General features: G+C 37.3%; 1 protein-coding gene across 3 annotated transcripts; it reads left to right on the top strand.

Annotated features, from left to right (window-relative positions):
- The first annotated feature begins 452 nt into the window (after nucleotides 1-452).
- On the top strand, nucleotides 453-12,742 carry nr2c1 (nuclear receptor subfamily 2, group C, member 1). Of its 3 annotated transcripts, XM_022671373.2 has the most exons (15): nucleotides 2,213-2,572; nucleotides 5,137-5,200; nucleotides 5,785-5,912; nucleotides 6,028-6,258; nucleotides 6,767-6,845; nucleotides 7,696-7,875; nucleotides 8,603-8,750; nucleotides 8,837-8,933; nucleotides 9,264-9,448; nucleotides 9,549-9,690; nucleotides 10,329-10,450; nucleotides 10,560-10,699; nucleotides 10,796-10,933; nucleotides 11,029-11,134; nucleotides 12,100-12,742. In XM_022671373.2, the coding sequence occupies exons 3-15, from the start codon at nucleotides 5,859-5,861 to the stop codon at nucleotides 12,272-12,274; spliced, it is 1,797 nt and encodes a 598-aa protein (XP_022527094.2). In that variant the 5' UTR covers nucleotides 2,213-2,572; nucleotides 5,137-5,200; nucleotides 5,785-5,858; the 3' UTR covers nucleotides 12,275-12,742. The 3 variants fall into 3 exon arrangements, with proteins under 3 accessions (XP_022527092.2, XP_022527094.2, XP_022527093.2); XM_022671371.2 differs by lacking the exons at nucleotides 2,213-2,572; nucleotides 5,137-5,200 and adding an exon at nucleotides 453-578; XM_022671372.2 differs by lacking the exon at nucleotides 5,137-5,200.

The raw sequence follows: 12,742 nt of genomic DNA on the forward strand, positions 1-12,742 counted from the left end.
GTCCTCCTGTTTTTTTTTCAATTGCAGTCTAGATGCAAGAGTTTTATCAATTAGTAGAAATATTTTCCACTCCGGAGAAACTAATCCCATCCGGATAGGGTTTAAGATTGTACTTGCACTTTGATGTTTTTGCTAGGGCAGAGTTGTTTCAGTGGTTAGGATGTTAGGATCATCACAGGGATGTCGATTTAAACCCCAGTTTTATTAAATAAGGCAGAGATATTGGTTAAATCAGTTTATTCTACAGTTAGGGTTGTGGGTCCAAACTTTAGACTGGTACTGTACATTTGACCATGGTAAATTTAAAAAACATCAGCATTAGAAGCACGATTTTACCACCCAGCACTATTAAATGCACACATGGGGGAATACAAAGGTTTAATCAGTCCTAAAGTTTCATTACAGCACCCCAACTCTTACAGCTACTACTGGCTATTTCTCCTGGCCGCTTCTGCGCATGATCGCTCCCCAGCGTGTTGGGCAGATCCAGGTCGCGAACTCTGACCTGAGCCGAACTGATTTCGGTTTAATAAAACACTAAAATCACAGCCGCTGTGCGGATAAATCACCGTGACACGGTAAGGGCTTGTTTTATTAGTCTTTGGTTGTCTTCTGGTTATGAATGCGTGTTTATAGGGGCTCAGAATTCGCAGCTAAAAGCGCTGAAAACAGTCGGCCTCTTATTATTGCCAGCTAGCTAACCTAGCTGTGCTAACCAAAGCTCTTACTGGGGTTCATGTAGGTTACCTGTGTTTACAGCTGGTTTATAGCTATGCTAGCTAACCTACTATACCTATTAGGCGAGCTCTCAGAACTGTTGGTAAATAGCTAGCTAACTAATCATAGCTAAATTACTCTGTATTGCTAGGCTGTTTAAGCTATTTAACGGGCACTTGCTAGCTAGCTGTCTGTGCTAAAGTCGCTGTCAACTGTCTAGTGTTCAACCAAAGCTGGTTTATAGCGAGACTGCACACTTCGTCTATTCTCACGCCATATCAGGAAATGACTACACACCGCTAGAGGGAGCCGACGAGTGAGTTCTCAAAGAATAGAGTGAATAGTGCTAAACGGCTAAAACCTCAAATCAGAAATACTAACTTGTCAATAACTCTCCTTTCGATTCGTCAAGTACAACAAAATATAGCAAAGAGAACTTACCAGTACGTTTCTATTATACTACAATAAACATATGTTAGGCAGTAAAGAGCATTACCGCTTCTATGTCCTGATTAGTGGAATAGGGAGCTGAAGAGTGCGGAAGTATGCTACAGCTATGGTAGGGCTGCACATTGACAAATACATTACACAATTAAGAGACCACTTAAAAATGATGAGTTTCTTTGATTTTACCAAATTAAAAACCTTTGGAATATAATCAAAAGGAAGATGGATGATCACAAGCCCACAAGCTGAACTGCTTGAACTTTTGCACAAGGAGTGGCATAAAGTTATCCAAGTGTGTAAGACTGGTGGAGGAGAACATGCTAAGATGCATGAAAACAAGATATGAACTTGTTTTCTTTGCATTATTTGAGGTCTAAAAGCTCTGCATCTTTTCATTTCTCATTTTCTGCAAATAAATGCTCTAAATGACATTTTTTTATTTGGAAGTTGGGAGAAATGTTGTCCGTAGTTTATAAAATAAAACAATGTTAATTTTACTCAAATATATACCTAAAAATAGCAAAATCAGAGAAACTGATTCAGAAACTTAAGTGGTCTCTTAATTCTTTACAGAGCTGTATATAATGCTATATTTAAAATAGATCTTTTTTACTAGACTTTAAAATAATGATTATCCAACATGTCACGATACCAACATTGAACTAAATTACATTTGCTTGCTTGATTTCATTTTCATTTTTCCTTTTGTTCCAAATAAATAAAAAGCATTCCTGTGATGTAACTCTTGCACACATCTACATTGCGATGAAGATGATGGTGAACGATAGTTTACTAATGTATATTGTGCAGCCCTAAACCAGAGCATGTTCGAAATAATTCTGCGACACTGAAACATTTGATATAGTTCTGCAGTGAGGATATAAGAACGTTTTTCAGTATAATAGTATAAAAAAATATATATTTCTAAACTTGTTCAAATGCTCCATATGAACCCATTCGTCATTGACTCTCTCTGGAGCGCCCTCTGGCGGTGTAACAGACCCGGAAAAGACTCCTGAGTTGGTGTTCTCCTCTCTGGAGATAATCTGTGTGTGTATTTTAGCTTAGCTTAGCTGACATTTAGCTAACACGATTATCCTTTCTGCTGAATAAACAATCAAATATAGCCTGCTAGTTTTATCTATGGTTCGTTTATAAGAAACCCCCTCGACTATATACAAGTATGAACGTATCGATGCGCTTTTAGTAGTTAGCTAATATTAGACCCGTGGTGTTAGACGCTAAGCTAGCTAAAACTGGCTAGGTTAGATAGCTTGCTAACTAAGCTAACTGACGGCTAACGAGTGTCTGCGGATCTCCGCGTCCCAACACTAACCGCAGCGTTCTTTTAGCTAATTTTCTCATAAAAACGAAAACTAACAAACCAACACAGATTCGGGTGGTGTAGGTGAGTATCTACAGAAGCTGTTGTGCTCAGTAAATCAGAGACACGCGCTCTGAGTGCGGAATAATTGCGTGTGGTTGTTGATTGGGGAGCTCGCTGTGTTTAATCCCGACTGGAAGCGCTCTGCTTTAACCCTTCAATGTTGACCTTTCACCCAAACCCTGGGTGAAGACTAGTCTTTATCTTCCGTATCAAACTCAGCATTATATCAGGGCTTTATCTCTCTGTGTGAGATATCATGCATCATAATAAGAGACAAAAATAAATGCTAATAATTGGCTATTTAAATTAAATCACCAACACAGAGCTAGGCTAACTAGCGAACATGCTAACCCAGCCTTAAACAGAGCCCTATAGCATTAGCTAGCTCGGGTTAGCTAAGTGCAGTTTATCTGCTATCTGTTTTTAATCTGATATTCTCTTTACTTTACTGAACTATGTATTTTCACACACATGGAAGCTTGTAATGTCTGGTGTATTACATGTAGATATATATTATTATTGTATGCATTACGTAGGAAATATTAAGGTAGCTGGTTTGTTATGGTGGAGATGTAGCTATTTACAGTACCAGTCACACCTTAAAGTCAGTGCTTTTGCATTTTTCATTATTTTAATACAAAAGTATAAAGAAAAACATGCAGTTATTATAGTAAAATAAAACAAAAACGAACCAAAATACATTGGTATAAAAAGGTTTGGGCACCCCTGATAATTTTTAAGATTTTCCATTTTAAATAATTGGTTGTTCAGATCAGCAATTTTAGTTAAATATGTCACATAGTAGATGAAGGGATATTTAAGAAGTGATATGAAGTTTATACAATTTACGGAAAGTGTGCATTAATTTGTTAAACAAAATTAGGCAGGTGCATACATTTTTTGCACCCTTCTCGTTTTATTTGTTTTAATACCTTTAGCACTAATTACTGAAACCCACAATTTGTTTGGTAAGATCATTGACCCTTGACCTACATACACAGGCGAATCCAATTATGAGAAAAGGTTAAGGTGCCAATTGCAATTTTTTCTCATCTTTGTATCTTCTCTGAGAAGTGGCAAAATGGGAGCCTCAAAACACAACTCTCAAATGACCTGATAACAAAGATTGTTCAAAATTATAGTTTCGGGGAAGGATACAAAAAGCTCAGAGATTTCAGCTGTCAGTTTCCACTGTGATGATCATAGTGAGGAAATGGAGGACCAAAGGCACAGTTCTACTCAAGGCCCAAAGTGTCAGACCAAGAAAAATCTCAGATAAGCAGAGGAGAAGGCTGGTGAGAACAGTCATAGTCAACCAAAGACCAGCTACAAAGACATCATCGTGCTGCAGATTATCTTATTGTGCATCGTTCAACTATTCAGCGCACTTTGCACAAGGAGAGGCTGTATGGGAGAGAAATGCAGAAGAAGCGTTTTTTGTGCTTGAGGTATGCTAAAGCACATTTGGACAAGTCAGCTTCATTTTGGAGTAAGGTGCTGTGGACTGATGAAACTAAAATTGAGTTATTTGGAGGGTGGTATGCATCGTGGAAAAGAAAACACTTGATACCCAGAGTTGGTGGCAGTTCCATCATGCCTTGGGGCTGTGTGGGCAGTGCAGGTACTTGGAATCTTGTTAAACTTGAAGGCCGCATGGATTTCTGTCAATATCAGTAGATTCTTGAGACCAATCTTCAAGAATCAGTAAGAAAGTTAAAGTTGTTCCAGGGCTGGAAACTTCAACAAGACACCGACCCTAAACACTGCTCAAAATCTACTAAAAGTACAACGTTCTGGAATGGCCTTCCCAGTCCCCAGACCTGAATATTATCTGTGGTGTAATTTAAAGCGGCTGTACATGCGCGGAAACCATCAATCATGACTGAACTGGAGATGTTTTGTAAAGAAAAATGGTCCAAAATACCTTTTAACCAGAAGCCAGACTTTCATTGGAAGCTATAGGAAGCGTTTAGCGGCTGTTATTTCTGCAAAAGGAGGATCTACTAAACATTAATGTACTTTTTCTGTTGGGGTGTCCAAATTTATGCACTTGCGTAATTTTGTATAAAGAATTATTGCACACTTTTTGTAAATCCTGTTAACTTCAATTTACTTGTCAAATATCACTGTGTTTGTCTGCTGTATGATATATTTAACTGAAAATGCTGATTCCGAACAATCAACAAATTATAAATGAAAATTGTGAAAATTATCAGGGGTGCCCAAAACCTTTTTGTACCACTGTATGTTTTAGGCACCCTTGCTTAGATGACAGCTTTGCACATCTTGATTGGATTTTTTCAGTCAGTTTTATGAGGTAGAGTCACCTGGAATGGCCTTCAGTTGTTCTGAACTTATCAATAGTTAATTACTTGAATGTCTTGCCTTTTAATGTGTTTGAAAGCATCAGTTGTAAACAACGAATAGTCCTGTTTGAGTAATGTTCTAATCCATATTATAACAAGAACTACTCAACTAATAAATGAGTGTCAGTGAATCCAAACAATTTTAACAAATTTGAAAGTATCCTCAAGTGCAGTCGCAAAAAGCATTAAAAACATTAAGATGAAACTGGCTCTCATCAGGACCGCCTCAGGAAACGAAGACCAGGAGTTAGACCCTGTAGCTCGATACACTATATTGCCAAAAGTGAGTGTTCTCTCACCCATCTGACTGGGTGGCTTCGAAATTTTTAAAGACTTTTTTTTTTGCTTTAAGTGTCTAAACCTTGATTATTATGTTGCCATTTAATATTTTGGTTGTTTTGTGTTTTTATTTGTGATTTTATTTATTTGTATATATTGATCTATACTTATTTTGTCTTTAAAGCACTTTGAGGTAGAAAAGTGCTTTACAAATAAACATTATTTAGATACTTAATTACTTGCATCAGGCAGATTTTGTGGGTTTTCTTGGATGCAGGTGGCAGTATCTATTAATACTGCTCCAAGGAAGGACAGCCAGTACAGCAATGTTCCAACATCAAGTTTAAAGCCTTTACAAAATAGTTTATTACTGCAACAAAAGTGGGCTACTACCTCTTATTTTAGAAGCCTAAGGAAATGTCTGCGAACTTTTGGATATATAGTGCCAATTCACAGAACTGTTTTAATTAACATATATTTTTGTAATGGAGATCAGGACATATGTGTTGCACTGATATCTTTTTTGCTTGGCAACAAAAAACTATTGTTGACTCAACGATGCTTGTGTTTGCGTTGTTTGTGTGGCAGGTGTGTGGAAGTGTGTGCGTGCATGCATCACATGGGGAGTAGTATTTGAGCCAAAGAAGGGTGGGATCAGTACCATGGCAGGAGAAAGTCCCAGAATTCAGTTGGTGTCAGCAGATGGAGGCCTACAGGTAATAATGCAGTACTGACTTACATTACAATCATTTTACTTATCTACTTATCTACTTATCTTTCTTCAACAATTAAAGTGATTCATTGGCACTGATGTGTGTGTTTGTGTGTTAGATTGTGACAGATCAGCAGTTGGGCCAGAAGGTACAGATAGTAACGGCGTATGACCAGACGGGCACCGGCAAGCAGCAGTTCATATTAGCCAACGTAGATTATCCCAGTCAGGATAAACTGCTCCTGAAGCACGAGCCTTCACCTGGAAAAGTCATCCTTACTTCTGCTGATGGCTCAGCTGTCAATCAACTGCTTTTTGCATCACCTGAACTAGCTGGTCAGCAGATACAGGTGAGATACCTTCACCTGTATATAAAATTGTTTTAATTAGTTTAATTCATTGATTTAAATTACATTTGAAATAAGCTATGATAAAAAGAGGCACATATATAGAATTCTCTCAGATAATAAACCTTGTGACTCCATGTTTTAGCATGTTCCTTTTACATCATGTAAGATCTCCAGCGTACAATATAGTACAATATAGTAAAATGTGTTTAACAAATTTCTTACCTTTTTACATTTTATTGTCCAAATTGCCATGTTTTGCACTCAAGCACATCAATTCTGTTTTTGTAATCTGTTAATACCAATACCAATATTGATGTTTTTGTCCGCTTTCATGTGCACTTTACAAAATGCTAATTCTGTTGAAAATCTAATCCTCTTAAGGAGAATCCAGTGGAACATATGTTTGAGATTTGTTTTGGGGACCACCTGGCACAGTCTTTTATAATAGTATGTAGGAAAAAAAGATTGAATGTTGTGTAAACCTATTTTTATGTTTATTCCCCCCCAGTTTGTCACAGAGGGTCCAGACCAAAGTCCTCTTAAACCAGTAGTAGAGTATTGTGTTGTGTGTGGAGACAAGGCCTCTGGTAAGTATCTTTCACACACCTTGACAAATTTGTTTGACTAGTTTTTAGGAAGTATATTTAAGAGCATTAAAAGTATGTTTAAAATAGGTAAACAATAATACAAAAAGTGCATTTTCAGTTTAGATCTAATGAAAATGCATATGAAATATATTTTTGTATTTTTAAGCAATATGCTTTAAATTATACGTTGTGTTGATATAAAAAATATATAGTGGCATTAAATACTGCTTAAAGTGCAATTTTGTGCATTTTTTCCCAGTAGCATTAACACATTTGTAAATCTACTTCGTAGTTCTAAGTTTGTAGAAGTTGTACCTCAAAAGCACAATTTGAATGATCTTATGTTGTTTTTAAATATAGCTTAATTATAATGGTTATATATTTTGGTTGCCAAAAGTTGTTCCACAATAGTACATTTACTATGCATTTAAGTACATATTTTAATTTCAAAAAGTATGTACTCTTCCATGTTAAGTATACTTTAATAAATACCCCTAATTGACTTTTCTTTTACAAGAGAAGTCCCTGTGTACATATAAAGCCAGTTTTAAAAATGGAACAAATGCAGGAAAACAGATTTCCAGGTCTAAATTTATTTAAAGTGATGGTACCTAGAAAATATATGTGCTGCAGTAAGTCAATCAACAAGTACCTCTCTACTAATACTGTTAAAAGTAAAAATCAGAATGTCAGTGTGACATAAATACAGATAGCATATTTACGGGTACAGGTACTGCCAGCAATTCTTTAGGCTCAAAACGCATCTCAGGGCTAGCTCTAAGATGCAGTTAAAAAGGTGCAGTTAATCTGATACTTATTGCAGTTAATAAGGTAATTCTCTCTCTTGCAGGTCGTCACTATGGGGCAGTTAGCTGTGAAGGCTGTAAAGGCTTCTTTAAACGGAGCATCCGTAAGAATCTTGTGTACACGTGCCGTGGATCGGGCGAGTGTGTGATCAATAAGCATCATCGTAACCGCTGCCAGTACTGCAGACTGCAGCGCTGCATGGCGCTCGGCATGAAACAGGACTGTGAGTTCATATCATTCCCACACGCACACGTTTGGGATCCCTAAAATTAATTAATATATAGCAATCAGCTAATTACACCGCCATGGCTTTACTATTTCTTGTCACTGTTAACATCTTACTGATCCTGTTCTGATCCTGATACTGTTCCTGTAATTCATGGCATTGATCCCAAATATCATATTTCTGAAGCAGTTTATATAATAGATTTAACCAATAACACGTTGATGCCTTATTTGGTAAAGGTGGCATTTTGTACTTTTTTGTCATACTTTGATTGTCCACATTTTAAAAATAGATTATGTGTACATACACACAAAAACACAAGATTTAAATTAAACAATTTTGTATGTAAGTGAAAAACAGCAGAAGCCATAAAAATACTGATGCTCCTAAAACATCTTGATACATAGGTTTCTAATGTGTAATATAGTGAATAAATCACTGCTTGATATAAACATAGACTGTAAAAGAATGGATGTAAATGTGGCTTCCATGTTTTCAAAAACAGCAAAATAAGTGACTGTTTAAATGCACATAAACATTACTTTTATTCATTTCTGGTCATTCTTTTTGAAACACACACTCAAATTTATGCATATCTTAGGAATGCCAATGCCCCACACCTGTATAATTTGATAGTTCTCTGTATGGTACTACAGTTTGCCGTATTTTTTTCTGTATTTGTTTTTGCTGAAATAAAGGCTTGACATGTATGTGTCACTTTCAGCTGTGCAGTGTGAAAGGAAGCCAGTAGAAGTGTCCAGAGAGAAGCCAGCGAACTGCGCCCCCTCTATTGAGAAAATCTACATCCGCAAGAACCTCTGCAGCCCTCTGGCAGCCATGCCTACCTTCGTCAGTGACAAAGAGACAGCCAGGTGTGTGTGTAATGTATGTAAAATGGCATACATATGTGGGAAGGAACACTTTAGATATATTAGTGTTTATCTGCTGTTATCCACAGGTCTGCCAACCTGCTAGACACTAACATGCTCCTGAACATTCAGCAGTCTCTCTCCAAACTAGACAACACAATCTTCATCCCCTCCTCACCTGACCAGGTAATACTGACTGACCTCTTGTGTGCTGCTATAAGAAGAAAACGGACAAGTCATGTAGTTTTATTGTCAATACTGCATATGTACAGGACATACAGAGAATTGAAATTATGTTACCCTCCTTTCCAAAAATTACATTAAGTACAGAAAATAGTTATATAATATAAAAGAATGGGAGACACTATATGTACAATACAACAAGGACACACATACGTAAGACAGAAGACAATGGTGCAATAGTGATGGGGGGTGGGGGGGGGGGGATTAAGATGTCTTCAGTAGCATTTTTTTGTAGAATACAAAAGTAACATTTTTATCTGTGTCTCCTGCCAGAATGATCCCTGTCAGGGTGATCTGAGCACTCTGGCCAATGTGGTCACATCTCTTGCCCAAATAAGCAAAAACCGTGAGGTGACGGACAGCAGCACTGACCTATCAGGAATGGAAACCATGAGCAATGAAGACAGTTCCATGACTGATGTCCAACCAGATGAGCAGAATTCAGGCGAGGTCACTCAGTAAGTGTGGATACAGGCCCTGCTATGATGTAGTTGCAGTAAAAGTAATGACATCAATAAAATATTTACATATTCTAAAACAGTATATCTGTCCATGCAGGGATTACGACTCGCTGACAAAGGTGCTCCATCCAGATGAGGTCAGTGGAGAGGCTGTGGAGGGCAGTGTTGTAGAGGAGCAGAGTGCAGCCCTGCTGGACCTAGACGGGCCACTGCTGTCTGAAATGCATGTACCTTTTAAGGTCAGTATTCACTGCTTGTCACATAATTTATTTTACACATAAACCAGAAATGGTATCTGTGCTAGACTTAAACAGTAGATACTAGGGGTGTAACGGTACAGAAAAGTCATGGTTCGGTTTAACACCTCGGTATAAACCCCACAGTTTGATATGGTTGGTGGAAAAAAAGGCTGGGCATTCTGTATAGCCTCACCTTTACTAACTTCATAATAACAATAGAACTTCATTATAACAATGTTTTATTTTTTGGGATGAAATGTTGTAACAGGGCTCGAACACTTATTATTTCTTATTAAATGCCTGAAACCAGGATTCTCTCCTGCTGTCATCATGAGAGGCTCCATCTTTTGGATCTTGTCTGAACAAACAAACAATATGCCTGATCGTAGCGCTTTATTAAGAACAAAAACAACAGCATTGCTTTAACTGCCTAAACAATGCTTGTCTAACAGAGAGTTTATATGAATGGGGATTGGGTAGTTGGCCTTCCAAAAAGAAAAAATGCATATCTATTATAAACATGGTTCTTTATGGAACAAAAAATCAAGCCTTTTATATGGAATCACTTGTAAATCATTTAAAGCACTTTTATATTTTGTGTGTTGAAATGAAATATACGCATTCGTTTGTATTTGTAGCTGATGATGCCCTTGCCCATCCCGGAATTTCTGAATCTAAACTACATCTGTGAGTCAGCATCTCGCCTGCTGTTTCTCTCCATGCACTGGGCACGCTCTATACCTGCCTTTCAGGCTCTCGGGTGAGTTTATCGGAGTGAGTTTTTGCCATTTACCCACCTGAATTTTACTATTTATTTGGTTTCTGCTCATCTTTTATCATTTCTCTTCTTGACATTTCTCTCTTTGTAGGCCAGAGAACGGGATCACACTAATAAAGGCTTGCTGGAACGAGCTGTTTGCTCTGGGCCTGGCTCAGTGTGCCCAAGTCATGAACGTGGAGACCATTCTCACAGCCATCGTCGGCCACCTACAGAGCAGTCTGGAGGAAGGTAAGGAGATATTTTGGAGCAGCATAGTTTACCTGTTCACGCTAGAATTAATGTAATATTAAAATGCTTGTATTTGTATGCGTGTTTGTGTGTTAGAAAAACTCTCTGCGGAGCGAGTGAAGCAGGTGATGGAGCACATCTGGAGAATGCAGGAGTTTTGCAACAGCATGAGTCGCGTGAACCCTGATGCCTATGAGTACGCCTACCTCAAAGCTGCTGTCCTCTTTAGCCCAGGTAGACCAGAATGGCTTCATACAGAGCAATATAATATAATCAATAATTGGATGTAGTTCTGAGAATAAATGTGTTTGTGTGTTTTTGTGTTACAGATTATGCTGGGATGGACAGTAGTCTTCAGATTGACCGATTTCAGGAGAAAGCCTACATGGAACTGCAGGACTATGTCAGCAGGGTGTATCCGGAGGACACATATCGGTAAGATGTTACAGCCAGTCCAAATGTAATCTTGTGATCTTTATTTTTTCTTTCACTTCTTTCTGCAAAACTCTGAAACTTGCAGCATAGAATTTTATATAATTCAGTATCAGAATAACATTTATCAGTTCAGTCTTCTGAGGATAAATTAGAAAATAATTTGGGTGTAAAATATCATATTTTTTTCCCATTAGTATAGTGCAGAAGAATTGTTTTCAGTTGTTTCAATGTCTCCATTTTTTTCTGCACCTCACAATCTGAATTTCAGCTAAATATTTTCTTTTTTGTAACAAAAGAAATCAATTAAATTTGATACAAGATATAAAAACAGAAAAGTTTTTTTTTTTTTTCTTCCATTTTTCCTGAAAAAGGTAGAAATAAAGAGCTGAAAAGCGGGTTACTGTACAAACAAGTTACACCCATTTTCGTATTTTTAAATTTGGTCTTAAAGGACAGAAAATTGAACTGAAATGTTACACTGACCCTTCAGGGCGATGATTTCCTTAATATGATGCAATATTGTTGTGGACATATTACCAGGCTGTATTCACTTGATTTGTCTTAGTGTGACCCAGTTCAGATTTTTTTTACGTCTTTGTGGATGTAATAAAACCAGTTTTTTAAATCAGATTTTAATGACATTTACACTGATAAACATGACCTATAAAAGTGATTCATGTGGGAATATATAATGTTATTGTCATTTTAAGATATTTTATGACACTAATTAAATGATAATATAATAACATAATAGTACAATAATAGTACAATCCTTCTTCATATTAATGTTATTTAGACATTAGGATTAGAATAGTAAAATATCATCAACAAATATAACAAAAATAAAATAAACTTAAAAAAAACGTGTAAAGAAATGATTGAAATTATGTCCATATTTGTTGTCAGGCCAAGTTATATAATTGTTCTTACTCTGCCTCTCTTACCTCCTTCCCTTTCTGTCCCAGTCTGTCTAAGCTGCTGCTACGCTTGCCTGCACTGCGTCTAATGAGCGCAGCTATAACCGAGGAGCTGTTCTTCGCTGGGTTAATTGGGAACGTCCAAATAGACAGCATTATTCCCTATATCCTAAAAATGGACTCCACTGACTACAACAGCCAGTCTGTCAGCATCACAGAGTGACTCCAGCCCTGGACACTCTTCATTAACAGCAACAGCAGTGCCCAAGCTATAGGACAGGACATTGCTGCCCTACATGTGACCTTTTGACCCTCAAAGGACCCTCAAAAAAAAAAAAAAAAGAAGCAGCAGCTGGTGTGCACTTGGTCGTTTTAACGAGCGTGCTGTAAACGGGGCAGTGGGACTTTGTAATTAGAACTGTTTTTTATTTTCCATTGCTATAGGTATTTACTGCTCTTCATATTGGACGATGGATATTGTGAACTTCAGTTTGCTCATGATTTGGACTCTTGTTTTTATTAGCATTCCTCTGCTTATGAGTTGAAGACAAGAACCTGTAAAGGTGTGAGTGTAAAAGGATGACTATGGTGGCTTAAAGAGCATTGGAATGAATGCTGACTCCTTAATGTATGTACAGGAATTATGTATATAAATATAATAAATGTCAACTCTCATGGAGAGAAGCGTAAA

Source organism: Astyanax mexicanus, chromosome 2 (assembly GCF_023375975.1).
Source record: "Astyanax mexicanus isolate ESR-SI-001 chromosome 2, AstMex3_surface, whole genome shotgun sequence".
NCBI lineage: Eukaryota > Metazoa > Chordata > Actinopteri > Characiformes > Acestrorhamphidae > Astyanax > Astyanax mexicanus.

Bases quoted from the DNA above. Each gene is read 5' to 3' on its own strand.
- nr2c1 (XM_022671371.2), top strand. From the start codon at position 5,859: ATGGCAGGAGAAAGTCCCAGAATTCAGTTGGTGTCAGCAGATGGAGGC. The intron at 10,451-10,559 runs GTGAGTTTATCG...CTCTCTTTGTAG, and splicing joins CCTGCCTTTCAGGCTCTCGG to GCCAGAGAACGGGATCACAC. The intron at 11,135-12,099 runs GTAAGATGTTAC...TTTCTGTCCCAG, and splicing joins TATCCGGAGGACACATATCG to TCTGTCTAAGCTGCTGCTAC.